General features: G+C 41.3%; 1 protein-coding gene and 1 long non-coding RNA gene across 4 annotated transcripts in view; one reads left to right on the forward strand and one right to left on the reverse strand.

Moving 5' to 3' along the window:
• The window catches only part of LOC310753080, a 292,662-nt gene extending 290,587 nt beyond the window's left edge, over nucleotides 1-2,075 (forward strand). Inside the window, exon 3 of the long non-coding RNA XR_014543159.1 lies at nucleotides 1,498-2,075. This is a non-coding gene — a long non-coding RNA (uncharacterized lncRNA). The remainder of the gene's footprint in view (nucleotides 1-1,497) is intronic.
• Nucleotides 1,660-27,076, reverse strand: RAD23B (RAD23 homolog B, nucleotide excision repair protein). Of its 3 annotated transcripts, none has more exons than XM_083593566.1 (10): nucleotides 26,583-27,076; nucleotides 18,405-18,486; nucleotides 15,721-15,800; nucleotides 12,756-13,033; nucleotides 11,637-11,692; nucleotides 10,329-10,456; nucleotides 6,892-7,048; nucleotides 5,406-5,533; nucleotides 4,948-5,118; nucleotides 1,660-2,995 (listed from the first exon to the last, which is right to left on the reverse strand). In XM_083593566.1, exons 1-10 carry the CDS (start codon nucleotides 26,904-26,906, stop codon nucleotides 2,882-2,884), a joined length of 1,518 nt encoding a protein of 505 aa, XP_083449692.1. In that variant the 5' UTR covers nucleotides 26,907-27,076; the 3' UTR covers nucleotides 1,660-2,881. The 3 variants fall into 3 exon arrangements, with proteins under 3 accessions (XP_083449692.1, XP_083449693.1, XP_083449691.1); XM_083593567.1 differs by having other exon boundaries at nucleotides 10,329-10,450; nucleotides 26,583-26,994; XM_083593565.1 differs by having other exon boundaries at nucleotides 4,948-5,136; nucleotides 26,583-26,994.
• Between the last annotated feature and the right edge of the window lie 286 nt (nucleotides 27,077-27,362).

Genomic DNA, 27,362 nt, shown 5'->3' on the forward strand with positions numbered 1-27,362 from the left:
ACACATATCTAAAGGAAGTTCTTTTAAATTAAACGTACTTAGGATCAGCGTGTTAAGTCTAGACAGAGAAAACTGAAACAAATGTGATGGGGCGCTGTAGTCTCAACTACACTTCTTGTGTCTCGCTGTTATCCCTGCTAAAACTGGTTTCTCCGGTGTTTTAGGGGGCCTGTGAACTGGGATCAAAGTCTTCACCCATTCTGTGTGGCTGCAGGAAGCAAGCAAGTACCATCCGCCCCCCAAAAAGCACAGACTCATGGGAACTGAGCACACTCAACATTCGTGGAAAACTGGCTGCTTCTTTTTTCCCAAGCAGAAGGGGTTGGAATTGCTGGAAGAGATCATAGCTGGCTAGAACTCTAAACAGGAACAGGGAAACATTTCTTGCAGGCTCCACACATATCAAAAAACGGAAGTTTTTTTAAACAAACAGGTATCTGAAAGCATGCAACGCAAGTAACACCTTACAGTGCGAGGAAACTGCCTTTTTTTGCTGTGCACCTGTGACTGAAAGGAGTGTGCTTTTGCGCAATGATAAGTGAAATAGACCTTAATTTATTTCTGCTTTACAGGTGGTGGGCAATCCAAATCTTTAAATCAGAGGCTAATTGCCTGCACAATATACTCAAATATATCATGGAACTGGCCAGTAGAGGGCTCTCTTAGCTCTATAAAATATACAAAAAAGAGTTTTCTCAAGAGCATGAAGATATCAGATTTTTTTTTTATTCCCTTAAGAGAAACTGCTACAGAAGTAACATTGTGTTGTTTGATATAACAAGCTTTAAAAATAAAGCCAAGTGCATTTTTGCAGAGCTTTCAAAAACAATTTTCTATCCACAATCTGAAGTGGTATAGTCCAGAGCTTGAGCATGTCTACTGCTTGTAAATTAGGCTGAAGTTATGCAGACTAAATGCGGCAGAAAGCATGCTTTTGAAAAATCCAACTCATGGCATTCCATGCACTTACTTCACATTGAAATAAGCCCTAATATGTGTACATGACCACCCTAATGTAATGCCTGCCACTCTTTTCTATAGACAGTGGACCCTTGGGTTACGTACTGCTCTGGATACGTAATTTTCAGGTTGCAAAAGTAGCAAACCCAGAAGTGTATTCTTCCGGGTTTTGCCACTCGCATGCACAGAAGTGCTCGATCACGCTGAGCGCATGCGCAGAAGCGATGCCTCTAGTTATGGATTTTTTGGCCCCCAAAGCGAATTAAATTCATAACAAGAGGGTCCACCGTATCTGATTTTAGAACTGAGGAACCAGGCATCCTGATTTGGCCCAAGGACTGATCCTTATTGACATAATCAGTACAGTGGTACATTGGGTTAAGTACTTAATTTGTTCCGGAGGTCCGTTCTTAACCTGAAACTGTTCTTAACCTGAAGCACCACTTTAGCTAATGGGGCCTCCCACTGCTGCTGAGCCGATGGAGCACAATTTCTGTTCTCATCCTGAAGCAAAGTTCTTAACCTGAGGTAGCAGAGGTTAGCGGAGTCTGTAACCTGAAGCATATGTAACCCGAGGTACCACTGTATTTTCAAGCAGTAATTCGGGGGGGGGGGGGGAGACGACTATACAGAACCACTTCAGGATAATCAAACATACAGAAAGTATCTCTTTGTCAGTAAGAAAAACACTCAAAATCATACAATTAGATGTTACTTTTAATAGGAAGTAAAGGGTGTGTGTGCATAATCTTTAGGGATCCAATAACTTGATTGTTCATCTATTTTCCCATGTTCTGAACATCTCTTCAAGAGCAAAATATTTTCACAATGCTTTTAGAACAGAAGAGAAGGCAAGTTACTGGAACATTACAGTCCTTTTTAAAGCAATACAATGACGATAGCCTTTAGAGTCCCAGAGATTGAAACTATAAGATTACAAACATTTAAGACACCTAGTTTTGAAATACTTGCAGCTGTATTCATTGATCAATTTCACCTTGAACAAAATATAGGTAGGATGGAATCTGATTTCTTCATAAATACTTTCACAAGGATGGAGAGTTTACATTTTCTTCATTGGCAATAAAAAAGTGCTCAATTCACAAAAAGGGATACATCAAACCCAAAACATGCAATGGTTGTTCATTTTTTAAAAAAACAAACTTTACTGTAACCCAACACTGAAGTAAGCAGTAATTCAGTTAACTTGTAGTATTTGCCCAAAAAGAAAAAAGGTCTAAGTTTAGCTTTGTGTATATAGCCTCTCCATTTATTATGAAAGGAAGGGGGCAGGTAAAAGAACATACCTCAAAAATCAGTGATCAATAATCTAAAACAATGAGTGGTTTAATTTGAATTTTTAATCCAGCACTTCATGTGAAATAATGGGCCTCTTGCAGTAATTACGATACTTCTGAAGCAGCAAAAAAACCCACCACCTACATTTTTGGCATATTTTAACGTTTATTCAAATATATTTTTTCCTTAAATTTATGAAGCCGTTATCCAGTGTTATCATGAAATACAGACTGTTGATTCTAGGTAGCCTTTGCTATCTCCAAGACCAATGTTAATTAAAAAGAAATAAAGCAGGGCACCACACTAATTTTGGGAGCTAGTACACTAAAAGAGTGAAAACCTGGGGGAGGGGGCATGAACTTACAATTTATAGAAGAAAGGAACTAAGTATCTGCAAAAAAGCTGGTTTTTGGTTGTATAGTATTTTACACTTTGATCTGCTACACCTGCCAATTTAGAGCAGATGTGCTTGTCTTTCCTTGTGTCCTTTCAATATTTTCTCTCCCTCCCCCCAACCTTACACAAAGTATCATGGATATGAGCCCAAGTATCCCAGACAATCCAGTGAACAGTAAGTGTAATGCACTGGTGTGATGTGTGAGATTTTAAAAGTCTCTCCCTTTCAATCTTCATCGAAGTTCTGTTGTAGAAGGAAGTTGGCTGCCAAGTTTTCATTCTTCTCACATGCAAAATACGCTTGTATCACAAGTCCTTCAGGAAATCCTAGCGCCTTTAACTGTAGGATGGAAAAAGATGTTAGAATTCACATTTCAGGCACAAGCCTCCTTGTTGAGCATAAATTCCAGGTCGATAATTCTGCTGCCATTTGCTGGCACTTTGTCCAAATAACTTGCTCCTACTCTACCTAGCAACAGGTCCCCTTCCCTTTCCCACTCCTCCCACAAAAAGCAGGTGGCTTCAGCTACTACTATCACTATTATTACTAAAATAGGGATACACAGCAATTGTTGAAATAAATAAAAGAAAAATGTTCACATAGGTAAATTAAGCAATGTAAAACCAGAAAGGTTAACAAGTTCAAACTCCTTATAGCACAGCAATACAGCCCTGGAGGAGGAAAAAACCTCTGTGACCTTTCAATCACTAATCAATACTGCCCATAAGAAACGACTGCCTGCAATTTGCACCTCATGACTACAAGTTAATTAGTACCTTCTGTACAAACACCCAATTTGCAATCCACATGGTGCCATGAAGTCAGATGCTTTCACAATCACCCCCCCCCCAAAGAACAATAACCAACTTGGTTTTTGTGCATACATGCTGTACAAATGCTTTTTTGAGGCAGGCTTAACAGACCCACAATAAAGATCTGAGATCTTGCTTCCTGGGCTCTCAATTTTGAGGCACAACTGACAGGGTAAAGGATGGATCGATCAGTAGTGAAGACTCCGGATGGTCTGCCATTGTCTTTTAATTACAGGATGTGCAATCCACGGCCCCCCTCAAATCTTCACTGACAGCATCCAAGAGTAAGAAGAGCAGAATTCAGATCAGGTGAGGAAATTGCAGTTGCAGTCATAGATTTTTTTTTTGATCTCACGACACCAGTACTGGACTCAGGCAAGAGTTTAGGAAAGATGCCATTTTCACCTGGCTGTCTGAGATATGTCAGTGAGGTTACTACCACTACACCATCCGGGGCAGGGAGAAAATAAATGCCTTGAAGAAGTTCAACAAGAGCTCAGGAATAAAATCCAGGATGATGCCATATGGTAAGTTGGCAGCCTCCCTTTTAAGTAGGAGAAATGCAACTGCTGGCTTGTGGCATCAATCTTATCAATCAATGCTAGCCGAACAGACCCAGACCAGCCACAGGCAAACATTATCACTCTCACTGGGAACACCTGCCCAGCCAAGGAAGACTCCTTTTCCACCTTAGGGACTTTGGATCAGGCACAGTTCCAACCAAGGTCACTACTTTCCATAACTGCATTGTCCAGAGTTCTACTTGCAAGATGCTACATCTGCAGGAACAGTCTGCATCCATTCAGGCTGAGGCTGGGTCCCTGCAGCTTCAATGTGAGTCAACTGCATGTTCTGGCCGCTTCATAGCAATGTCAGGTGAGCAGAAGCAGCTGGGAATGACTACATGTAAGCTTCAACCTGCAACTCACCTAATCATCTCAAGATCCATCACCAACCCTGGTGAGATGCAGTTACCAATAGACTAGCCCAGAGCTTTCCAAGCTTTCATGATGGTGACACACTTTTTAGATATGCACCATTTTGCAATGCAGTATTTCAGTTTTGCTAGCAAACTGGAGGTTAAACTAACCCCTTTCTAGCCCCAGAAGAGTGCGGACAGCGTTCGCGACACTCCTACACACTGCTGCTGACACACTAATGTGTCGCGACACACAGTTTGGAAAGCTCTGGATTAGCACTTAAGACACATCCACCTGTATACTAAATACCACCAGTGGTCTTCTAGAGTGAAGGATTCACTATACTTTTTCAACCAACAGGAAGACCATGCTGGCTTGATGTACGCTACCAGGATCTTCTACCAGACCTAGATAACCACAGTGTCATATAAGTGCACAAAATGACGCCACTTTGGCTATATACTCCTGCTCTCAACTTTGGAAATAGAAGGTATGGTAACAAGAGAACGGGAAGCTATTCTCTACTTCAAGAACACAGAGACAAAAATGCTGCACTCACTCTTTCTATAGCTTCTTTTTCCTGAGGTGTTACTTGAATGTAATTCATGTGACGGCTTCCAGCTTCAGCTACGCTTCCTCCTCCGCCACCGCTGCCACCGCCCCCTTGACCAGACTCCTGAACAGGTTCATTTAACATCTGAATAAAATGTTCTTGGTGTTGGCTTATTTGCTGTGGTGCATGGGAGGACAAAAGCAAACAATACACTGAAATAAAGCATATTCATTCCTACCAAAAGCCTTAAGCACAACCACTTCTGTTTGTACTAATAATGCAATAAAAAATGCCGACAAGTAATAATCAGGAGTGCCTTACGGTGATATATTTATGCATGTTTTAAATTTTAAAAAGTCAACTGAAGTTAATGTGCCTCATCAACTTTACTGCCTCCCTCTCCCCATGCATATAAATAAACCACCTGAAAACACAGAGACAACCCAAAATGTTTTAAAAGTCACCTGCAATAATTGAGGATTTTCCCGCCCTATTTGCTGTAGCAATGCAGGCAGAAGAGATGGATTCTGCTGAATAATTTGCCTCATCTGCTGGAACTGAGGCTGGTTTCGTAAAAATTCAAGTGGGTGTCCTGAAAAGGAAAAAGGTGTGGGTAGATTTTTTATATATCTATGCATACATATAAAATAAATATTTATTAAATATTTTACCATGGAATATCATGGGAGTTGTTGTCCTCCCGCCGAAAAGCCTTTTTCAACAGGTATGATGCCCTGAATCATATAGGGTTGACATGTCTTTAACTCCCAAGGCTTAGAACTTTCTTACTCAAAGTGACAAGAGATTAAAATAATTCCTCAGTTTCTTGCCTGAGGTGCATGACAGAGCAAATTGCTAATTTTTCTTGTGAACACCATGCTTACTGTCTGGTGTACAAGGGCGTTTTGTTTTTTTAAAAAATTGACTTATAAACAAAAATCAGACCAACGGTCAGGCATCAGGCCCTACAAAATCCAAAGTAGAGCAATGAATTTCATCAAAACTTTTAATACTTTGTCGTGATGTAGAAAAACCACTATAAAGCTCACTCTAGAGCATAAAATGTATATTCTAAGTACCGGTAATTGATATTTGTTTTAGAGAGGCTGAAAAGTGAGCAAGTGACAAATCAAGTTTTTGCTATCACATATATTATTCATTTTTTACTGCCTACCTGAATCTCCCATAATATAGGCATTTATTTCTATTTATCGCTACCTTTTCGCTACAAAAATTAGTAAGTCATTTTTATGAGATGGCTAAGTTACTTGAGCCTTATTTTAACCTCAAAATCACAAATCCAAGAAAGCAGCAGCACACACACTGCTGGAATAGTTTTAGGAGCGAGGAGGCACCTAATTTTCAAGTGCGAAATTTTCAACGTACATTGAACGCCTGCAAAGCAATGTATTAATAATGGCTGAACCTCTGCAGTAATATTTTAAGTTATGAAAAATAATTGTTTTTAATTTTTCTTATTTTTTCTGTATGTTTACTTATTTTTTTATTTTTTTATTATGTGTTTTTGTATATTTGTCTTTGTAAAATCTTAAAAAATATTTCTTAAAAAAAAAAAGAACCTCTGCAGTAATAAGTTCATTTTAGCTCACTCTAAATGGCATCAAGTATTTGCTTTCCACACACCCACACCCAAAAAATTCAACATTTCAGATACATGTTGGTGGTCAGTTGTATTTTACCAGTTATTACCAAGTGAAGAAAGATTTATTAATCAGTCTGCATGGAACTGATTTCCAAGACAGACTGCAACAGAAACTACCGAGGGCAGTTAGTTGCTCCTACAGACATGTACTATGGAAAAAACACAAGTCAGAAAGTTCCAGGTCTTAAGGGAAGCAGTCACAGGGAAGGAATGTGCATATAACTACGTTATCCAAATTGAACCATCCAATGGATTTGTGCAGAACTTTTAGAGTATGGAAACCTTACCTCCTGTAGAACTAGTAGTAGTTGTGGTTGTGGTAGTTGCTGCTGCAGCTGCTGCTGCTGCAGCCGCTGCTGCTGTTGCTGAAGATGGAGAAGCAACTGTGCTGGCTGCTTGAGGGGGGTCAGCCATTCCTTGACTCTCTCTGTCTCCTGGGATACCCTAAAATGAGCACAGTCGTGTTAAAAGAAATCAGAATTAACAAGCCTTCCAAACAGGCATAGTGTGTAAAGCGCTGCTGGGCAATGGCAAAGTGTTTATGTTCCAGTGAAGTCCACAGTCATATTTTTTGTTAGTGGCTTAAAATAGGACATATATTTGGCCACTTCTTGGAAATACACAAGTGAATTAATGGAGTCACATTTAGGCGACTGTAAACTATCACCAGTATATCCCCAAGTTGTCAGACACTCAATGTTTGTCAAAGATCATCAGCATTCGCTGTAATAGGTGAAATACAAGGCAGCATACAAGTCCAAATCAAGCGCTGGATAAAATTCCACTTCTCTGAAACTGTTCCCCCTCTACCTCCAACTTCTTGCACCATTTGAGACAGGCCATATTTAAAAACAACAAGCAGATCTGCATGCAGAGAGCTTCAAATGAAGGTCAGAGGACTTGCTTCCAGGATCTCGGGGCTTTGAAAAATACTACGAATGCTACATCCAATTCCAACTAAAGGGATCTTGGGTTTAATAAAGGAAAACCTGTGGCCAAGATATGAAGAACTGTTCAACTAATACCCTGAACCAAAGGGCGATTTGGGCCTGTTCTTCTCACAAAGCCTCACACTTCTTGGCAACAGATTTTTGAAACTGAGGTTAACTAAGGCAGTCTCAGACTGAACACTGATGCTCTCCAATACCAAACCCTAGACTGCCTCAGCCAGCTGGGTGGGCAGTAAGAGGACACCAAGAGGAGCCATGTTCTGACTATGATCTCGTGTCAGGTACAAACCCTTGAAACTGTAGCCCAAGTATAAAGGCTTTTCTGATTAATATAAAGTTATGTAAGTGACAGCCACACTCTAATTCTTCCAATCTATGCTGGTGTTGCACTAAGTACCTGACGGAGCACAGCTGGAAGAGGTCAGACCTGGGCAGCTAATCCACCCAAGTCTTTGTGATGTATGCCAGGTCAGGCAACCTCATCCACAATCTAATTGTCAATTATACAGGTGGGAGGGCAGGTTGGCAAAGCTATCTAGGTCCCAAAGGCTGGTGGATGGCCCAGCAGAGGCAAGGATTTGCAGCTTTCCTGTTTTATGATAAAAACCTTCTGCCATGCAGAAACAATCAGTGTGAAACTTGGCTGTTGCAGGGATTGTTTTGGCAACTGAGGTTGCTTTTCACATTTTAAGCCACACCTGCCTTTTCAGAAAAGTGTGCAAAGACAAACCAAGACCAAAATCACCGAAGTAGGAACACAAAGCTAATCAATGCCACACCAAACAAGTTCAGGTAAATAACAGCCAGCAGACCTAAGCTAAATAAACAAATGTTTTATTGTGTACAGAAATTAAGATGCAGCAACAATACACAATGCCTATGATACACAAATCTGAAAGTCTGATAGACCCGGATCCCAGCTGAAGTTTTTTGCCCCCATAAGAGAACAAAAGGGCTGGAGTTGCTGAACACTCAAACTAGAATGGAAGCAACTAGCAAGCATATCTTCTGCAGTATTGTTCATTTACACAGTTAACATTTTCATTCTAAAGAGTTTGTGCCTCCAGTTCCCCGCTCCATGAAAGTACTTTGCACTTCATTATAGTCAACTGAAAACTTAGCAAGCCTGTTCTCGAAGACGCATGACCACAGCTAAACAAGCAGCGACTTAGCTTTCCACCTAAGCAATTCTGCTCAGCTTGACGTGACTAAAAAAAAAAAAGTAATCTATACAAAAATGGGTTATAACATTTACTATCTAGAACTGACACAAAGGGGATGAAATGTATGAACGTTACTTAACCAGGGGTGAACTTAAGATTGAAACAGCTGATTTAGTAGAAGCAGACAACTTACAAGTAGTCTCCCATAAATGATTAGGAAACCTTGTCCAACCATTTTATGTATTAAATACTCAGATATTTTGCAATGCCAAGGTCACCAATATATTGCAGGTAGGGAACTTTACAAATGATTTTGCAATAGATGGTTCAGGAGTGGGCAATGGCTTCTGGAGCCAACGTGTACACTTTATAGTAAAAGAAACACACCACGTTTCTGAAGTCACCTTTGCATATTCTCAGGATAGGGAACCTGCAGCCCTTTGGGGGTTTTTTTTTGACTCCAAATGCCATCAGCATGGTCAATCAGGGAGTGTTGAATTTTTCAACTTTCCAATTCCAAAAATGAGGGGTGTTAAAAAGCTGTAAAATGACTTGGGAATTCAAAAGATATTATGGTTAAATTAATATAATTTAATTTTGCGTAAGAAATATTGAATATTTTAATTTTTTTGTATAATTTCCAATAATTTTAAACTTGCCCTATTAATAGTTTTTGTAAAAAATGTGTGTAAAATCACATAAAAATCATTAAAAATGATTGCCAAGTACTTGCAGTTATGTTACAAATTAATATTATTTTAATATTTATATATTATACATATTTTATATTTAACTGTATATTACAATCACACACACACATATATAGCATTCACTAATTTGAGCAGCAGCTATATTTCTTTCTTTCACAGGTTGAAGAATCTTCATCTGTGGGATAAAAATTGTTTGCGCGTCTGTGCTACTACCATCCTAACCAGTGGGGATTGACCTACAATGGCTTCTAAACAGAGAACAAGACTAGGGACATTCACACATATGAGCAACCTAATTGGAACTGGCAGAGAGTTGTTGCCCTCTGAACTCCCAACTCTGAGATGTTATGAGGTATGGGCTACTGCTAAGAGAACAAAGCACCGAGGATGTAAGAAACTGCCCTGCCCTGCCAATGTTGGTTGCAAAAAGGAAGCTCACATTATCTGTACATGCCCTAAGGAGATGAAGATCCCTGTGAAGGAACTTGCTTTCGTTAAAGGTCAGAGAGAGAAGACTGGTTTTATTGGACCATATCAAGATTGGCTTGCCAGATCTGCCTGAACATAAAAGACATACTTTTTTCACACACTTCTTTCTGGATCCAAACTCATTTCTCATATATTTGCCATTTCCAAAGCATCCTTCTTTCTTGCAGATCAAAAAGGCTACACATTTTTTAAAACAGTAAAGAGGAGAGCTGAAATCATTTGGATTATGGCTGAAAATTACATTTGTTTTAACAGCAGAATGAAAGATAATAGGTCAGCTATAATGTTTTATTTTCAGTTTTTATTCACCTCCCAACCTTTGGTTTTTCTTTCTGTTAATGACTGTGCCACACCCAAAGTCGGTGGCGGAAGGCATAACAAGAAATTATGAATATCAAGAGAACATGCTCACCATCAGAAGATACTCCACTGCTCTATCAGGATTGTTGAAGCTGGCTCTCAGTGCAGCAATTACTTGCTCTCTCTCATAGCCCATCGACATGATCTCAGTCACCATATTTTCATAGGACTGACCTGTTACTAGGAAGAACAGAGGAGCAAAGATTAAGATGAAAGAAACATGCAGATTTAAAGAAGGTGGAGGAAAGGTGTCAAAAACATCCATTCCTTGCTGCAGTCATTAATTAATTATAATAACGTCTGGCTTAAGAAAGCCATTTGATGTACAAGGCTAGAAAGTGTTTTTCCTAGACAGATGCCGATCAGTTTGGGTTTTTTTACTTTTGAAGTGTCAAGCTTAATGCAAAAGCTATTCAAGTGACCAACTGTAATTGAGAATTATTAGCCAATACTGTTAGAGAGGGGCGGGGAGAGAGAGGTGGAGGTGGATCCACAGTACAACAGGATTCTATGCAGCAATCTTCAATACATAAAGCAGACAAGGCCCTCGTTTTTCCAGAAGTACTTCTTAACAACATAGATAACAAAGTTTTAGAAAAGTAGTAATAATTTATTAAGAATAATGTATTACTTATACCCTCCGCATCTGACTGGGTTGCCCCAACCACTCTTGGTGGCTTTCAGTACCAACAATAAGCTCTCTATCATCAGATCCCCCTACTGATCCTACCCATTCCCCTACCCTAGCAACCCTCAACACCTTACAATTAGAACTTCCCTGTAAGTAACTGGCTAAGCAAAGTAAGAACTTAATTAATAAAATTAATCAATTCGGCAATTCCTCATTGAACACATCAAAATTGGATACATATTATTCTACATTTCTAGAGTTGCCATCTTGGCAGCAGACAACTGGTATTTACCCCTTAAGTTTTACAAATGCCTTTGTCCCTATGGTTAAAAACAAGTCCAATGTAGTTAATACTGGGGACATACTGTCTCCCTCCAACTTCCCCTCAGAAATCTACCCTCTTGTAAAACTACCAACGTTAATAGCTGTAAACTTTGACTGCTGAATTATATGGCTTGCAATTAATTTGGAGCATGTGCTTTTGACACAGATTTAAGAAAGGCAAGATAGTGAAACCAGGAGGTGCAAGTAAAGTTTGTTGTATAATAAGAATGGAGATTGTTCTCTGCAGATAAACTCACTTGCCATATTAAAATATTCACTAACGCTGACATTTCAAAGTGTCACATTTTTTGAATTACAACGCTAATGTCTGAAGTAGGGTGCAAGTGGTGCTTTTCCGAGTCTTTCATAGAAGAGGCACTCAAACAACTATCAGAAAATACTTACCAAGTGCACTTGTAGCATCCTCAAAGAGATTGGATCGCAAAGTATCACCTGTGGTACTGTAACAGAACAAAAACCACTCATTTCCTTTAAAAAGGCTCATGCGGCTTAGAGTTCAAGGGGCTTATATTATAATTTTGCTTACGAATAATCAAAAATGGTTTGTCTGCAATATATACATCTGTTTTTACCCAAACAAAATGCTGCTAGTAGAAGTTGTCCAAACTTCCTTTCCCACAGTAGTTGCAATCCATGGAGACACAAACTGGATTATGAAAAATACAGACTAGCACCCACCATTACAGGTACTGGCTTAATTGCTCACAACAGAAATTCAACCAGGGATATGAGGGTAAAGTACAAAATAATGCAAGTGGCACATTCAGTAGCTGTAGTCTACTGACAACTGACCAAGGGTCAAGCTTCAAATGCACACAAATTTTACCAACTCTCAGACTGACTCATTCTTTGCTGAAACTGACTGAACAGATGTTCATGCCCAGTTTCCAAATAGCTTCCTTTGGTGCATCATTTAATCACTTTTCGGGGAGGAAATGGAAATGTTTAACAACCTATCAACTTGCACTCTAGTGAAATACTAAATAAAACTAGAACATGGCTAAATCTACTGCTTTTGGTTCATCCTGTGGAAAAGCTACATTGCCATATTGTAATTATTGCAGAATCACCCTGAGCAAGTCTACTTGCAAGCTACTGTTGTATAAGTTCTATTAACAAACATATATAAAAGCTCAAAGTTAACACCATATTGACAACTTCACACAGTAACTCAACTGGAAACCCAGCCAGATGGGCGGGGTACAAGTATTATTATTATTATTATTATTATTATTATTATTATTATTATTATTCATGGCATATTAACCATTTTCAGAAGTTAGTAAAAAGACTTGTACAAGATAAAAATGCATTGGTGCTCTATACTGAAGCATTGGTTTTTTAAAAAATAAACAGAATTTTTGGAAGGAAGCATGTAGCAGGGTTGAAAATTAATATTTCTCTTTTTCAGCAATTTTGATGCCCTCCAAGAAGTCCTAGTGCCAAATTTAGTATAAGTGGTGATAATAAATAAGACTCTGGTTTCTAATAATCTGCTCATACCTGTCTGTAGATGTTGGGCTAGTGGCAGCTGGTGTCTCTACTGGTTTATCTGCTGGTTTCTCTTCTACAGGAGCACTTACAGGCACAGGTTCACAAGCCACTGCAGCTGGTGTCGGTGCAGCTGGTGCAGGTGCTGAAACTGGTGCAGGCGCAGAAGCTGGAACAGGTGTAGGTTTGGGGGCTGCAGCAGCTATCGTAGAAGAACTAACAGTAGTGGTGGTATCATTTGACTGCTGGGTTGTAGTTGGGGATGGAGCTGGAGCAGCAGCTGCTTTGGGCTATAAAACGAAGAAATCAAAATGAATCAAATTCACAAGCCATCCTTTTTCATTTTTAGCATGCGCCAGTGACTGGCCGTTTTCATACACCTCTCAGGGCTCATCTTGGAAGTCACATCCACCACACAAATACTGATTTATATCACTCCATTTGCTTGTTGCAGTGTTAGCTTCTCATAAACGTATGTAAGAGTCCAAAAGAAATCTGATGGGTTTGCATTAGCATGGCAAAAGCAGCCATTGTACATGAAAGATATTACACACAACAGTAGCCCCTTGGATTTACTAAAACTGCAATGATGTGGTCAATGTAAAGCGATGAGACAACCTGTGACGTACAGTGGTACCTCGGGTTACGAACTCAATTCATTCTGGAGGTCTGTTCTTAACCTGAAACAGTTCTTAACCTGAGGTACCACTTTAGCTAATGGGGCCTCCTGCTGCCGCCGCACAGTTTCTGTTCTCATCCTGAAGCAAAGTTCTTAACCTAAGGTACTATTTCTGGGTTAGCAGAGTATGTAACTTGAAGCGTCTGTAACCTGAAGTGTCTGTAACCCGAGGTACCACTGTATTTGAATAGAAATATTCATTACAGATTGTATCCAATAGTAGTCTTACTCAGATTTGACCAACTGAAATTAATGAGAATGAGTAAATTTAGATCCATAAACTTCAGTGGGTCTACACAGATTAAAACTTAGTCGGCTATAACCCTTTATGGCTAGAAAACCACCATGCACATATTTGTGTCACTTGGTATTACTGCATGTGTCATGCAATACCCTAAGTGTGTTCTTTTCAACATTCTTAAAACATCTGTGAAGTTATTCTAAAAATATAATTTATACCCAATCGCATAAACATGGTTATGCTGTTTCTACCAGAGCAGTAGTTTTCAAACTGTGTTCCAAGAACTGTTGACTTTATTTCAAACTTTTTGGGCATTTTTACAATGTGGAGATCAGTGGTGGCAGGTATTTTTCCATGAAAAACAGCTGGCCCTTCACTACCAAACTTATACTGAAAGGATATTGAGTATGTTTCAGAGCATCCACAAATAGTGATGGTGTGAGCCAACCAATCTGATCTGAATCTTCCAGCACCATACAGGTTTTACTGGATGTATTTGTGGGGTTTACAAAGCAGGACAAATCAATGTGGAAAGGGTTAACAATCAAACCATCCCTGAATAGATCTATACAGTAAGCTAAATGCCTGCCAGTAAAGAAAACCTTTTTGCAGCAGGGACACAATCAGGTCATTTGAAAAGCAATTCAGCAAAATCCTGTTTAACCATTGTTGAAAACCATCAGTCATCAATATGTCAAATAGACACAGATAATATGGCCACCAAGGTCTGGTTATGGGTTTAGTTCATTGCTATTTTTAGTGGCCTTGAGGAGGCCACATTCTCAGATAGACAAACTGAAAAAGACTGTTGCCAATCAAGCAACAAAATGCACATTACAGCAAGCTGCAGAGTCGTTGCTCTATTTCATCATCATCAAGATTTGTAGGCCGCCTTACCATACTTAAAATTATGCTCCAGGCAGCTTACAACGTAAGATGATTTACATAATTACAAAATAACAAAAGTACTCAAGCAGTAAAACAAAACACATCAAAAAGTACACAACCAAATTGAGCAATTTCCAGATACACTAAAAACAGAGATGCCAAATTTCCAGATACACTAAAAACAGAGATGCCAAAAGATTAATATCAACAATGGCAACAAAAAAATCTAAACTATACCCTGACCCGGGGTAGTCAACCTTTTGATACCTACTGCCCACTAATGCGTATTTCCTGATGGTAAAATTTCCTTACCGCCCACCAGTGCTCAATGGAAGGAGGATTCAGCTTGTGCCGTAGAACCCCCTACAGCCCACCTAGAATCATGAAATGCCCACTAGTGGGCGGTAGGGACCAGGTTGACAAGCCCTGCCCTAACCCAAGGGTCTGTTCAGCAGCCTCAGCTTTTGTAGCTGGAGTCAGTCAAGGACCCATCCTCCAAAATCAGGTGGAAAAAGGCTAGCAAGGCAGATCATTTTTAGCCTGACAATTTTCAACACATCCCACCATAACCTTAACATCAAAATATAGTTTCATCATGCAGTCAATTGTAATACATAAAGAATGTGTCTCAAAGATGGACAGTTTTCAGTTATGTCAGCTGCCCGTCTACTATCTGCTCTAATTTAATCTGACAAACAGGGGAGGATCTGATCAGAATTGTCTAGGATACCAGTATTTGAGATAATGAGAAATCACACTTAACAGTAATTTAGACAAAGGTGTACGTTAAACCAAGTGTATTTTTCAACAGATATATAAATAGCCAGAATCCAATAAATTCCAAGAGATGTAAGAGAGAAGAGAATATAAACTCTTGAGTTAATAAGTAAAATTTAGCTACTTCTACATTTTTGAAAAATATATTCACCACTGCTACATGCACTTCACAGCAAACAAATTCTCACAAACCTTTATAGTATACATTTCAACATTCTTGTTTTTTTCTATTATAGTGCTGAAATGTTCTCTTAATATATTACAAAATTAGAAAACCTCAGGATAAAAGTTACCAACGGCCTGTTTTCTTATGTTACAAGTCAATAAAGAACAGTTTAAGAGCAACCCCCTGCCACCCATGCCAGAATATTACTGATTACACTGAGACTTACTTTTGTCACCATAACCACCACAAAGTTCTTTTCATCGATTTTGTATTCTTTAAGAGCAGTATCATCATTAAGAATTTTACCTAGAAAATTAAAGTCATTCATGTTAGTTTTTCTTCACATTTAACATGATCCCATAAATGCAATTGCATTGTGTTCACTCTGTGTAGTAATCTAAAGATGGAGTCAAATGGTGATAGTCATTTAGCTAAGGATATACCATATTTTTCTGTCTATAAGACGCCCCCATGTATAAGACACACCCTATTTTGGGGGACTCAGATTTAAGAAAATGGGGGGAGATGGCCCAGAGTATAAGACACCCCTAATTTTTGACAATTTTAAGGGGGAAAACCTAGTCTTATATACGGAAAAATATGGTAGCTAAGGTAGCAGCACATGAAGTCAGCTGTCTGCAACCTCCAGACAAATGATTCTATCCAATGTCTCCATGTGTGTCACTTTTCTTGGATACTATGGGGTGATAAAACATTTAAGTTCTCCATGCTGCAAGTTAAGTAAACACTGTGTAGCTCCTAGTCATCCTTTTTCATGCTATGTTCATTCACGGACTTTCTTAGTTTCTGTATAAGCAGTCATTCAAAAAAATCCACCTTGTATTGAATTTCGCCCGAGTCCCATTGCTTAGGGACGCGGGTGGCGCTGTGGGTAAAAGCCTCAGCGCATAGGGCTTGCCGATCGAAAGGTCAGCAGTTCGAATCCCCGCGGCAGGGTGCGCTCCCGTTGCTCGGTCCCAGCGCCTGCCAACCTAGCAGTTCAAAAGCACCCCCGGATGCAAGTAGATAAATAGGGACCGCTTACTGGCGGGAAGGTAAACGGCGTTTCCGTGTGCTGCACTGGCTCACCAGATGCGGTTTTGTCACGTTGGCCACGTGACCCGGAAGTGTCTCCGGACAGCGCTGGCCCCCGGCCTCTTGAGTGAGATGGGTGCACAACCCTAGAGTCTGTCAAGACTGGCCCGTACGGGCAGGGGTACCTTTACCTTTACCCATTGCTTGTTTACAATGTAACCTCCATTTGCTCTAACAATTTAACTAGTTTACAGCAGAACTTTTTCCAGCTTAATTGATTTTGAATATTGAAGAGGGAAAGCATTTTTTTTTACCTAATTAAGTCAGTCTAGTACACTAAGCTAGCCCAAATAAAACACCAAGCATTTTTAGCCAGTGACTCACAAAAGCAGAGATTCTTTAAAGGACAGCCACTTCTCACTTTCTGGCAGTTGTCTGCACTGTAGCTACAATATTGCTAAATAATAAGTTAACAGCAAACAACTGCTAATGTGATAGGCAGAAACATATCTCTACATTGACAAGTAGATACACAGGAATTAGGGCTGCTCCCTACACAGAAGCGAACCCCTCCCTATCTCAGGGCAGGATTCACCTTCGGAGTCCCATCAATGGAAGTCCTGCACAAGGACTTCCACTTGTGCAACAAGGCTCCCCCCCCCGCTCCTAGAAACTGGCTCGGGGGCACACACAGGAGAACATCCAGAATAGCGTGCAGGAGTAGGAGAGTGGGGGTGCTCTCTGGAGAGTTGAAATGCTTGTACTGATGGCAAAGCTTGCCTTAGTGCAGAACTGAGTTCCTTCCAATCTGTTTCCACCTGAGAAAACACTATTGTTCCATTTTAGTAGCTATGGCAGTAAGGAAAATGTAAGTCATTTCTAAAAAAGCTTATTAAATTAATGGGCTTGTTCATGTTTCTTTAATGTGAGATTAAAAACTTCTATAACTCCCACCGCATCTGTTGGTATGTATCTATAATTTGGTATCCTCTCCAATATAACTAAGCTATTGGGCTTGATATAAGATACATCTTGGTGTTAAATATCCATGCAACAATTTAAAGTGAATCTTCTGTAGTAGTTGGTGGCAGGGGTTTATATTGTGCTTTTGTCCATAAATTGTTCCATTTATCCCCTTCAGTTTTTATATCCCACTATCAATTAGCGATAGCTTGTTGTAAGGGTAGGTAACTGAGATTATGTATGTTAAGTGCTTTGTTGGAATATGCTATATAAATGCCGTAGATCAGGGGTCAGCAAACTTTTTCAGCAGGGGGCCGGTCCACTGTCCCTCAGACCTTGTGGGGGGCCGGACTATATTTTTTTTGGGGGGGGGAGGGAATGAACAAATTCCTATGCCCCACAAATAACCCAGAGATGCATTTTAAATAAAAGGACACATTCTACTCATGTAAAAACATGCTGATTCCTGGACCGTCCGTGGGCCGGATTTAGAATGCGATTGGGCCAGATCCGGCCTCTGGGCCTTAGTTTGCCTACCCATGCTGTAGATTACTGTAACTTAGCTGAAGCATCAGATGCAAAATAAGTTAAGTCCAAAAGGAAGCTGAATTCCTAGCCATATACAAATTCTTTCTTCTGGGAAAACAATGGTCAAGGAGAATTCTTCTATCAATTCCATATATTACCCAAGAGACTAACTCTTGGTTTCTTTGGGTGTGATCAAGCCCAAAATTAAGCATTTATTAAGCCCCACTGGCAGTAAGGAGAAAATTAAGTATGTGCCTAAATCCCTCCCCAATAAGACTGAAAAGCTCCTCTTGTCAGCTGGATGGAGCTCTTTGTGACCTGCCAACTTTTTTTGTTCCTCTTACAGTAACACCTAGAAATAATTTCTATGTGCAAAAACATTACCTGCATATATTAATTTTTGGCCTGCTACTGGAAAAGCATCTTTCCCCTTTTCTGATTCAATCTTCTCTTTCAACGCTTTCACCTACAACAAACAGTTTAGAAAGTTTAGTTAGAACTCTTATGAACAGTGTTTTCAAATATATGCATATATATATAAACATTAGGACACCTGTGATGGCCACATTCTTTGTCTGTGATAGAAAGTTTTGTTTCCTCTATGGCATATGGGGAACTTGTGGCTTTCTATATGCTGAGGAAATGCAACTCCCATGAGCCCCAGTCAGCATGGCCAATGGCCAGGGATGATTGGAAACTAGAGACATATTAGAGAGCCACAGGTGTCCATTCCTGCTCTGCTGGAAGTATTTTCTGTATTAGTAATTCTTCAACAATTAGATAATTCTGTCAGTTGAAAAGATTACATGTAATCCAAACATTAAATACACACCTATGCTCAACACTTCAGTTTAAACTTTCAAAATGTTCAGCCCATAGGACACAGATTAAGTTAATCACATTTGTACCCCCACCCTTCTGCTCAGGGTCTCACTTTACCCTAAAAATTCTGAAAGGGAAATTAAGTTACTCAGCGAAGCTGAATAGGAATTTGTTTACCACACGCAAACCTAGAACTCTAGTCGGTAGGGAACCTTTTTGGCTCCACAGACCAGAATCATGAGCCAAATTTGATAGGTGGGCAGGTCATCAGATGTTTTTGGCCTACAACTCCCATAATCCCTAGCTCACAGGACCAGTGGTCAGGGATGATGGGAGTTGTAGCCCAAAAACATCTGGGGACCCAAGGTTGAGAAAGGCTGAGTTAGAGGGATGTGCTAAAAGAGCTTGCTCAGATATACTTTGCTATCAACATCCACCCCTTTTCATAGATTCATTTTATGAATCTATGTCGCAGTCCACAAGTGTGATGTGGCATGCTCTCTCAGTTTCAGTGTTCTTATCTTCCTTTTGCCAAGTGTCAGATCCTTAATGCTATTTTAGTGATCAAGGATGAAAATCTGAGAATTCAAGATGGCAATTATGTTTCAAGAACCACAAAACTCTGTGCATTAGTTTGGAGCTCTTGACTGTGTACTGGTCACTAATAAAAGTGAATATATATACCCTGCCTCTTCACAAAAAATGCCTGAAGTGGTCAATCACATTTGCAAGAGATCAACCCCCACAACTCAATTAAGAAGTTAACACAATAAAATCAGACAACAGGAGATAACGTATAAAAAAATATCAGTACATTTTTCATGTGCATTTAAGCTTTTTGGTACAATTTTGTGTCTGAATTTACACCACATGAAGGTCCAAAGATTCCACAGTATTAACTTAAAGAACTGAGCTTATACAAGTCTATTTAATGCAGCATGTTGTCCTTCGGTCTCAGGAATGCATAGGCAGAAATAGTGCCAGAAGTACTCATCAGCATTAAGAGTTAACTAGACAGCACTGTCTTTCTATAAGGAAGAGACTGCCTTTAATTTAAGTCCAGCTCTTTATTAATAAGTCTGATGCAATTTCCCTTCCCATGACAAAAGCATATTCATTCAGTAGCATGTAGAACACGCTGACAATAGCAAAAATGCCATGACCAGGAAGAGTTTTAATTTGACTGTCAATCTGCCAAGGGAGTAGGGATATGAGAAGAGAAGATCTTTCAGGAATGCCATTGATGACTTTACACCTTTATACTTCATGGCAGCATGCCTGAGAATCTTGTATTGCCAGGCAATAGGAATTTTACCCCTTTCCTTCTGCCATCCAATTTACTTGCTGATCTCATATTTTAGATGGGTGGGGGTCCAGATTAGTGCATGCAGTAGGCTTAGTACCAAGGATGGATGAGTCCATCTCCAGTCCTAGTAACTTTCACAGATGCTCACCCACAGTTCTGTTCCAACATATTTCCACATCAATCTGCAATTCTTGTAATCCACATAAATATTAGTATTCAAATTTAATGGTTTAAACAAGTATTTTAAAACATTCTCTCAAAACTTAACAGAGAACTGCTTCAGGGCATTCAGAAATACTTAAAACTAAATTTCAATCCATGCATTAATCCAAGAGGCATGGATCAAATCAGAATTCACAAAGTCATCAAAGTAAAAGAAGGTACAATGTACCAGAGACCAACAAACAATTAACAATATGGGATGAAAAATCTGAAAGTTCAACTTTACATTGAGCCAATTCAAATATATTTTCAATTCTGCACAAGTTAAGAACTTTACTGCATAATCACTCATGGTTTTGCCAGAAAGAAAATTATGAACAACTGCCAGGCATATACTTTTAGCTATCTTTGTTCCAGCATCATCCCTACCTTTGTTCAAAACCATGGTCACCTAACTACAATGCTGCATGTTTGTAACTTCTGTAATTTGGGTGTGAAATACTTAGAAGCTGCCTCTGGAAAGAGCATGTCCTTGAAAGGACTGTAGAAGCACAAATGAAGAAAACAAAGACTTGTAAATGAACACTGCTGAAAGTGATCTGAATAGCATCTGAATCGCCATGCATAAGTCTATTCCCTGAAAAAGTAAAACTGTCCCATAGTTTTGAGATAAAAATAACAGTCAGGAAAAGATTTTGCAGATCCATTCATTCTACAAAGGTTTTCATTTACTAAGGCTGCAATCTTATGTTTACTAAAGAACAGTGGTAGATTGTTTTATTTGATGTTCACGGGGGGGGGGGGGGGGGAGTTGACTAGACAGTGCATTGTAGCGACCAAAACCTAGGTGCAAATCTAGGTGTCAGGTGTCATTTGGCTATTACAGTAGCTTATATATCTGAGTTTCTAATACTGGCTGGTAACAAATAGAAAAGCCTAGATACAATGCAGAATACAACTGAACAGAGCACCAACATTAGATTCCTTAACATTTACCTTGAACAATTTCATGAGTTGTCCAGTTTCCAGAAAATGTATTTGCTGGCTAAAAGAACTGCAAGTTATGATGGGCAGGACATTGGCCGGTGAGCAGTGTTGCCTGTTTCCCTTTACTAATTCCTTGTGGTCAGTAACACACCCCTTCTCTTGACATTTTGAAGTAGGTACCTCTCAACACTATTTTAGCACCTGTTTGCTGTGCTACAGTGAAGGGGTAAATACATCACTGAATAGGCGCAAGCGATGACATAATCTGCTGGAGTAGCAAGGTGGATCCTCCCCACAGTGAATGAGGTGATTCACTGAGGGACGTGGATAGTACCGTGGTCTAAACCACTGAGCCTCTGGGCTTGCTGATCAGAAGGTTTGGCAATTCGAATCCACGTGATGGGGTGGGCTCCCATAGCTCTGTCCCAGCTTCTGCTAACCTAGCAGTTCGAAAGCACACCAGTGCAAGTAGATAAATAAGTACTGCTGTGGTGCAAAGGTAAATGGCGTTTCCGTGTACTCTGGTTTCTGTCACAGTGTTCCATTGCACCAGAAGCGGTTTAGCCATGACCCGGAAAACTGTGGACAAATGCCGGCTCCCTCGGCCTGAAAACGAGATGAGCGCTGCATCCCACAGTTGCCTTTGACGGGACTTAACCATCCAGGGGTCCTTTACCTTTTTACCTTTAATGCGGCTTTCAAGTCTGAGACAGATAAATTAGAGAATCAGGAAAATAATCAAGCAGAAGGCTGGACACTTCTTATTTACATGGGGTTCCTCCTTCATGCTAGAAGTTTAGTAAACATCAAACTAGAAGATAAAACTTGATTTCATTGTGTTGAACATATTTTGTTATAATGTGTTTACTATTTGCATTGATTATATAAAACTCTATTTGATGGTTGTGAAGCAAGCATCAGAACCCCAGGAAATAGTGCCTGCTCTATCACCCTTTAAAACAAAAGAGCTCTTGAGGGTGTTCCTTGCCGTGAGGATTTTTATGAAATTATCTGAATGACAAATTGCTCAACACAGACTACCAGGCAATTGGCTATCACCAGCCTTGGCTTAAATATACAAAGTTACTAAGAAAAACTGTATCCACCTTGTGTTTTCCTTAGCTGAACACAGAACCACTGAACGACTCCAAAAAATGCCATGAAGTAGGCAATAAATTACTGGCGTATCTTTCATATTTACTGAAATCTACAGCTCATCAAAATGGCATTTTCCAAAGATACACTTTTAAATATGGAATGCAAAAGAGATCATAGAGGTGAAGCCTGCAGCAATCTACAGACCAGCAGAAAACATTCAAACAATCAACCTTTAAATGTCAATGGTTCCAGTACTGCAGTGTGGTGAAACGTTTTTAGCCCTAGCACCATGTTGCTCAGTTGAACTGCTCCCCACCCCCCACCTGCCCAAACCAGGGGTTTGTATACTATTGCTATGATTTTTAGTCCACATCTTCAATGTACATTTGGCATTCCCAAGGCTTCAAATAAAGTTTAAGCAATGCTAAAAGTGGTGAGTACCAACAATTCAAGGACACTGTTTACCCAAATAGTATTTACTTGTTTAGTGCCATGAGTACTTAACATATAACCATGCCATCATTACAACAATTCTGTAATGTAGTTCAGCATTATCCTCATATTACAGAAGAATGAGACCTAGTGCACGGATGGGGAACCTGCGATCCTCCATATTTTGCAAGAGTCCTAACTCCCATCAGCACTTTTTCTTGGTGACTGAAATCAGTCCACACAATACAAACACATAATTTCTCCTCCGTATAAACATCAATTTGAAAAAGTACAATAGAAACATTAACTGTTCAAAGAACCGTATTTTTTGCACCATAACACTCACTTTTTTCCTCCTAGAAAGTAAGGGGAAATGTCTGTGCGTGTTATGGAGCGAATGCCTACGGGTGGCGGGGGGGATCTGCTGCAGTCGTGAGCAGAGGATCCATGGTTCCCCTTCCTTCCCTCCTCCATGGCTCGCTTTGAAACAGCAAAGCGGGAGAAGAGCCGCTGAGTGGGGAGGAGAGAGGGACAGAGAGCCTGCTTCTTTAAAGGAGCAAAGCGGGAGAGGAGAGGAGCCACTTACACGAGTGTAAGCGGCTCCTGTCCGGTTGGTTCCTTTAAAGCAAGCAGGCTCTCTGTCCCTCTCTCCTCCCCACTCAGCTCGCTACATAGCAGCAAAGTTTTTCAGCTCGCTAAGCTGGGGAGGAGGGAGAAAAGCAGAGCCTGCTTGCTTAAAAGGAGCAAAGCGGAAGAGGAGAGGAGCCTTCTCCTCTTATACCCCTCTTCTGCATTATTAGCAGCATCCTTCTCCACACACCCCACGTGTGTTCCTTCTCCCCTTAAACCCCTCTCCTGCATTATTAGCAGCATCCTTCTCCAAACACCCCACGCATGCTCCTTGTCCCTTGAGTGCTTTTCCTTCCCTCCCCACTTAAAACGTGGTTACAAAGCATAGATCCACATGGATCCTCAGGATTTTTGCATTGGGCTACTCCAAACTCACTGTCAGATCACAGGTGTGTGGCCACAGCATGAACCACAAAAATCATACATCCACTGTTTCGTTTAGAATATTTTTTTTCTTGTTTTCCTCCTCTAAAAACTATGTGCGTGTTATGGTCTGGTGCGTGTTATAGAGTGAAAAATACGGTACTCTCCACTGATCCTAGTAATCCTAACAACTTCATACAATAGTACAATATGATCCCCAAAGTAGACAAACAAAATATTTGAGGTTGAGATAGTAGCTTGCCTAAAGACAATCAGGGAGTTCATGATGACTGAAGATCAAAAATACATCATTCCCCATACTCCAAAGCAATGTTTATACATTTTCTACCTTCCAAGCACAACGATTAGAACAGTTCTAAGATCTTACTGATTCATCCATTTGGCTTGCAAAGCCAAGAACAGAACTGCTACATCCAAAATCAACATTGTCTCTGGAAAAAGCTTTCATAGCTACAGGTATGCCAGATTTGTCCCAACTTCCTACCAGTGCCACCACCACCTTCCTTGGTAATAAATCTGCAAATGTAAGGCTATAGGGTGGCTTCAGGAAGGTGTAATAGTAACTATTATACAAGCACCTGGTTAGTTGGGGAAGCATTTTAGCAAATATGAAGCAGTATCAATGGAGCTGCACATAAACCTGACAGGAAAAACTGGACAGAACCATCCTTCATGACAGACAGCCATATTCTATATTACTTCAGAAAAGGGCATCTAATCATAATTTTTAAAATCTGGCATGAAGAAACATTTTAAAGCAGACCTACCAGTTGTTCTACAGTTTAGGTTATTTTATAAGCTTACTTAACCTATCTATAGATACATGGTTGTAGAGGTATACCAAGGAAGGTTTCAAGATAGTTTTGACACAAAATACACTACTAAAGCTGAAAACTGCACCCAGTTTTGTTAGTCTGCATGCGGAACAGACTTCCACCACTGCCCATGAGACTTCCCTTTCCTATGGTTCTCTCTTTCCTATGCAGCCCCACCATCCACAAAACCTTCTCCAGAGGACTGAAAGACCCTCTGGAGCAAATACGGTTGTTGTTTTGTTTGTGGGGATAGGAAAGGAAGGAAAGGTCTGGTACAGGCTAAGGAAAATACATCAAAACAATGTCTTCAAATTTATTTGTTTCCTGCACATTTTGCAATTTTAAGGAATGACTTGTAACATCTACCTTCTTGCCTAGATTCTCTATAATTTATGGTATGCAAGGAAAACATTAAGCTTTTAAAGGGTCAAGTTTCGAATGTAATTCTATACAACTTCCTTTCTTACAAGTTTTCAGAAAGTGTGCTTTCTGTCATGAAGTACCACAGTGAGAGACAAGAACTCTGGAAAGAGGAGTGGAAAGACACAGAGCGCAGCTCAGTGCAGAATATTAAGGGTGTTGTATCTACCCCTCACATACTAATGTGAAGGGAGCAACATTTTTTTAAAAAAATTGTGTGACAATATAGGTTCACTTTCATTGACCACTTATAGCTCAAATGTCACAAAGTGTAACATGTCTATATATCTTTCCCCATTTTCTCCAAAAGGCTCAGCATTCAGCTCACCGAGACTGCAGAAAGTGCCATTATTAACCAACAACAGAACAACATTCCTGCTTCCTAATCACCTTTCTGAAGAGACAAATCAATACAGCTCACACCAGGGAGAGGAAAAACACACATCCCAACACTTACATCACACTGCCTCAAGAAGTATTTTAATATGCGAGTGCAAAGATTGCTCCTCTGCTACCTACTTATAATGTAATGAGGGTTTGGCTTGGAATAACCATTTGGAGCAGTCTATGGAGGAGCCTGCATCGCCCTATTTTCTCCAGCACTAGGCACACCAGTTTAGCAACCGGGCATAAACTTTAAGAGACACAGATATATATATGTATAAAAGAAACAACTCCCTTGCAGTCTACACTTCGATGCGTAGCGCGTCCTTTTCTGATTCAACCCAAAACAGGAAAAGCACGCATCGCTGCACAAGCGGGAAAAATTTAACCTTCAGGAAGAACCTCCCCCCGCCCCCAAAGCCTTAGCATACCCTCTCGTTGCCCACCTCTCACGGACACGGGCCTTTTCCCCCGCTGCATACCCAGAGGGCGGGAGCGCGCGCGCGGGCAGCCAGGCAAGCAATCCAGCCAGCAGGCACCCAACTCGCACACGCCCCTTCCTCATGCGAAGCGAAATAATGCACAGTCATGGCAAAGCCCCGCTCGAGGACGCCGCCAGAGCCACCCACCAGCCCCCGCTCTGCCCCTCCAACCACCGTTGGAGCCCCTTGCACGGCAGATATACAAGCTGGACGGGAATCGACTATAGATTGCAACGGGAGACACCTCCTTCCCAGGCCTGGAGGGGGGGAGGCACATCCCCTTCCCCGCCTTGCAACGGAGCCTGCGTCAAAGGCCTCGCCGGGGAACGGAACCTGCAGCCTGGGCTCGGCTTAGAACCGCCGGAGGGGCCCCGAGGCCTCCCGACCACCAGCCCGCGCAATGGATTCTTCCCTCCCCGCCCCCGAATAAAACCGCCCGGTTTCCCGGCCTCCCTCCCTCTAACTTTCCCCTACTGCAACTTCTGAGGAAAACCGCCCCGAAGGAGGCCTCGAAACGGGGCTCTCGCTCGCCGCCACCCCACGACTCCTGTCAGCCGAACCTTCCCCTCAGACCGCGCCGCCCAACCCCAGGCCTGGGCCTAGCCCACAAGCTCGGCTCTCCCGCTCCCTCAGGCCGCACCGTCTCCTCAGGGTCGATGTCTATCTTGAAGGTTTGCTGCTGCAGCGTCTTCAGGGTGATCTGCATGGCGGCAGCTGAGCTGTAGGCCGCGGCGAAGCCGACCCCCGCAGGCTCCCTCAGGGAAGGTGGTGGTGGTGCTAGTGGTGGCGGCGGCGGCGGCGGGAGCTCCCCCTGGGTCCTCCAGTTACCGCTCCGGCCTAGGCTGGCTCGGGCTATGGTGGGTGAAAGTCGGGGGAGGGGGGGAAAGGGAGGGAGGAGTTGTGGGCGGAGCTTAGGAAAAGGAAACGTTCCCCTCCGTCGCTCTCTTTCGCTCAGGCGGGCCATTGCGCACGCGCGGCTCAAGGAGGCGTTGACAGGGATCCTCGCGCTCGGCTCGCGGCCCAGCTGCTGCGGCCGCTGACGCCGCCATGATGACAGGGATGACGAAAGGCACCTTCCGCCACGGAACCCCCTCCCCCTCCCTCAGAGGAAAGGAAGGCACGAGGGAGCGCGCATGTGTAAAGGGGGGGAGGCGTACGTGCGTGTTTGTTTGTTTCCGCCCTTCTCTTTTTTGAAAGGGTGGATGGGCTGCGCATGCGTATGTGCGAGTGGCGAAGGCCGGGCGGAACCGAAGAAGAGGGAGCAACAGTTGCGAGGCGGGGATCGAGGGCCGAAGGCGGGAAGAGGCGGGATAAATGGGGAGGGGGGAGGGGAAGCGAGTTCTTTTTTGGGGGGGGAGGGGGTGTTACTTAGTGGCTTCGTTGGGGTTTGAGGGTTTTTTCCTATCTTTATTGTAGATCT

This window comes from Podarcis filfolensis, assembly GCF_964270895.1.
Source record: "Podarcis filfolensis genome assembly, chromosome: 17".
In the NCBI taxonomy this organism is placed as follows: domain Eukaryota; kingdom Metazoa; phylum Chordata; class Lepidosauria; order Squamata; family Lacertidae; genus Podarcis; species Podarcis filfolensis.

Bases quoted from the DNA above. Each gene is read 5' to 3' on its own strand.
- RAD23B (XM_083593565.1), bottom strand. From the start codon at position 26,906: ATGGCCCGCCTGAGCGAAAGAGAGCGACGGAGGGGAACGTTTCCTTTT. The intron at 15,801-18,404 runs GTAATGTTTTTG...TTAATTTTCTAG, and splicing joins CCAAAAATTAATATATGCAG to GTAAAATTCTTAATGATGAT. The intron at 10,457-11,636 runs GTAAGTATTTTC...TGTTCTTCCTAG, and splicing joins GGATGCTACAAGTGCACTTG to TAACAGGTCAGTCCTATGAA.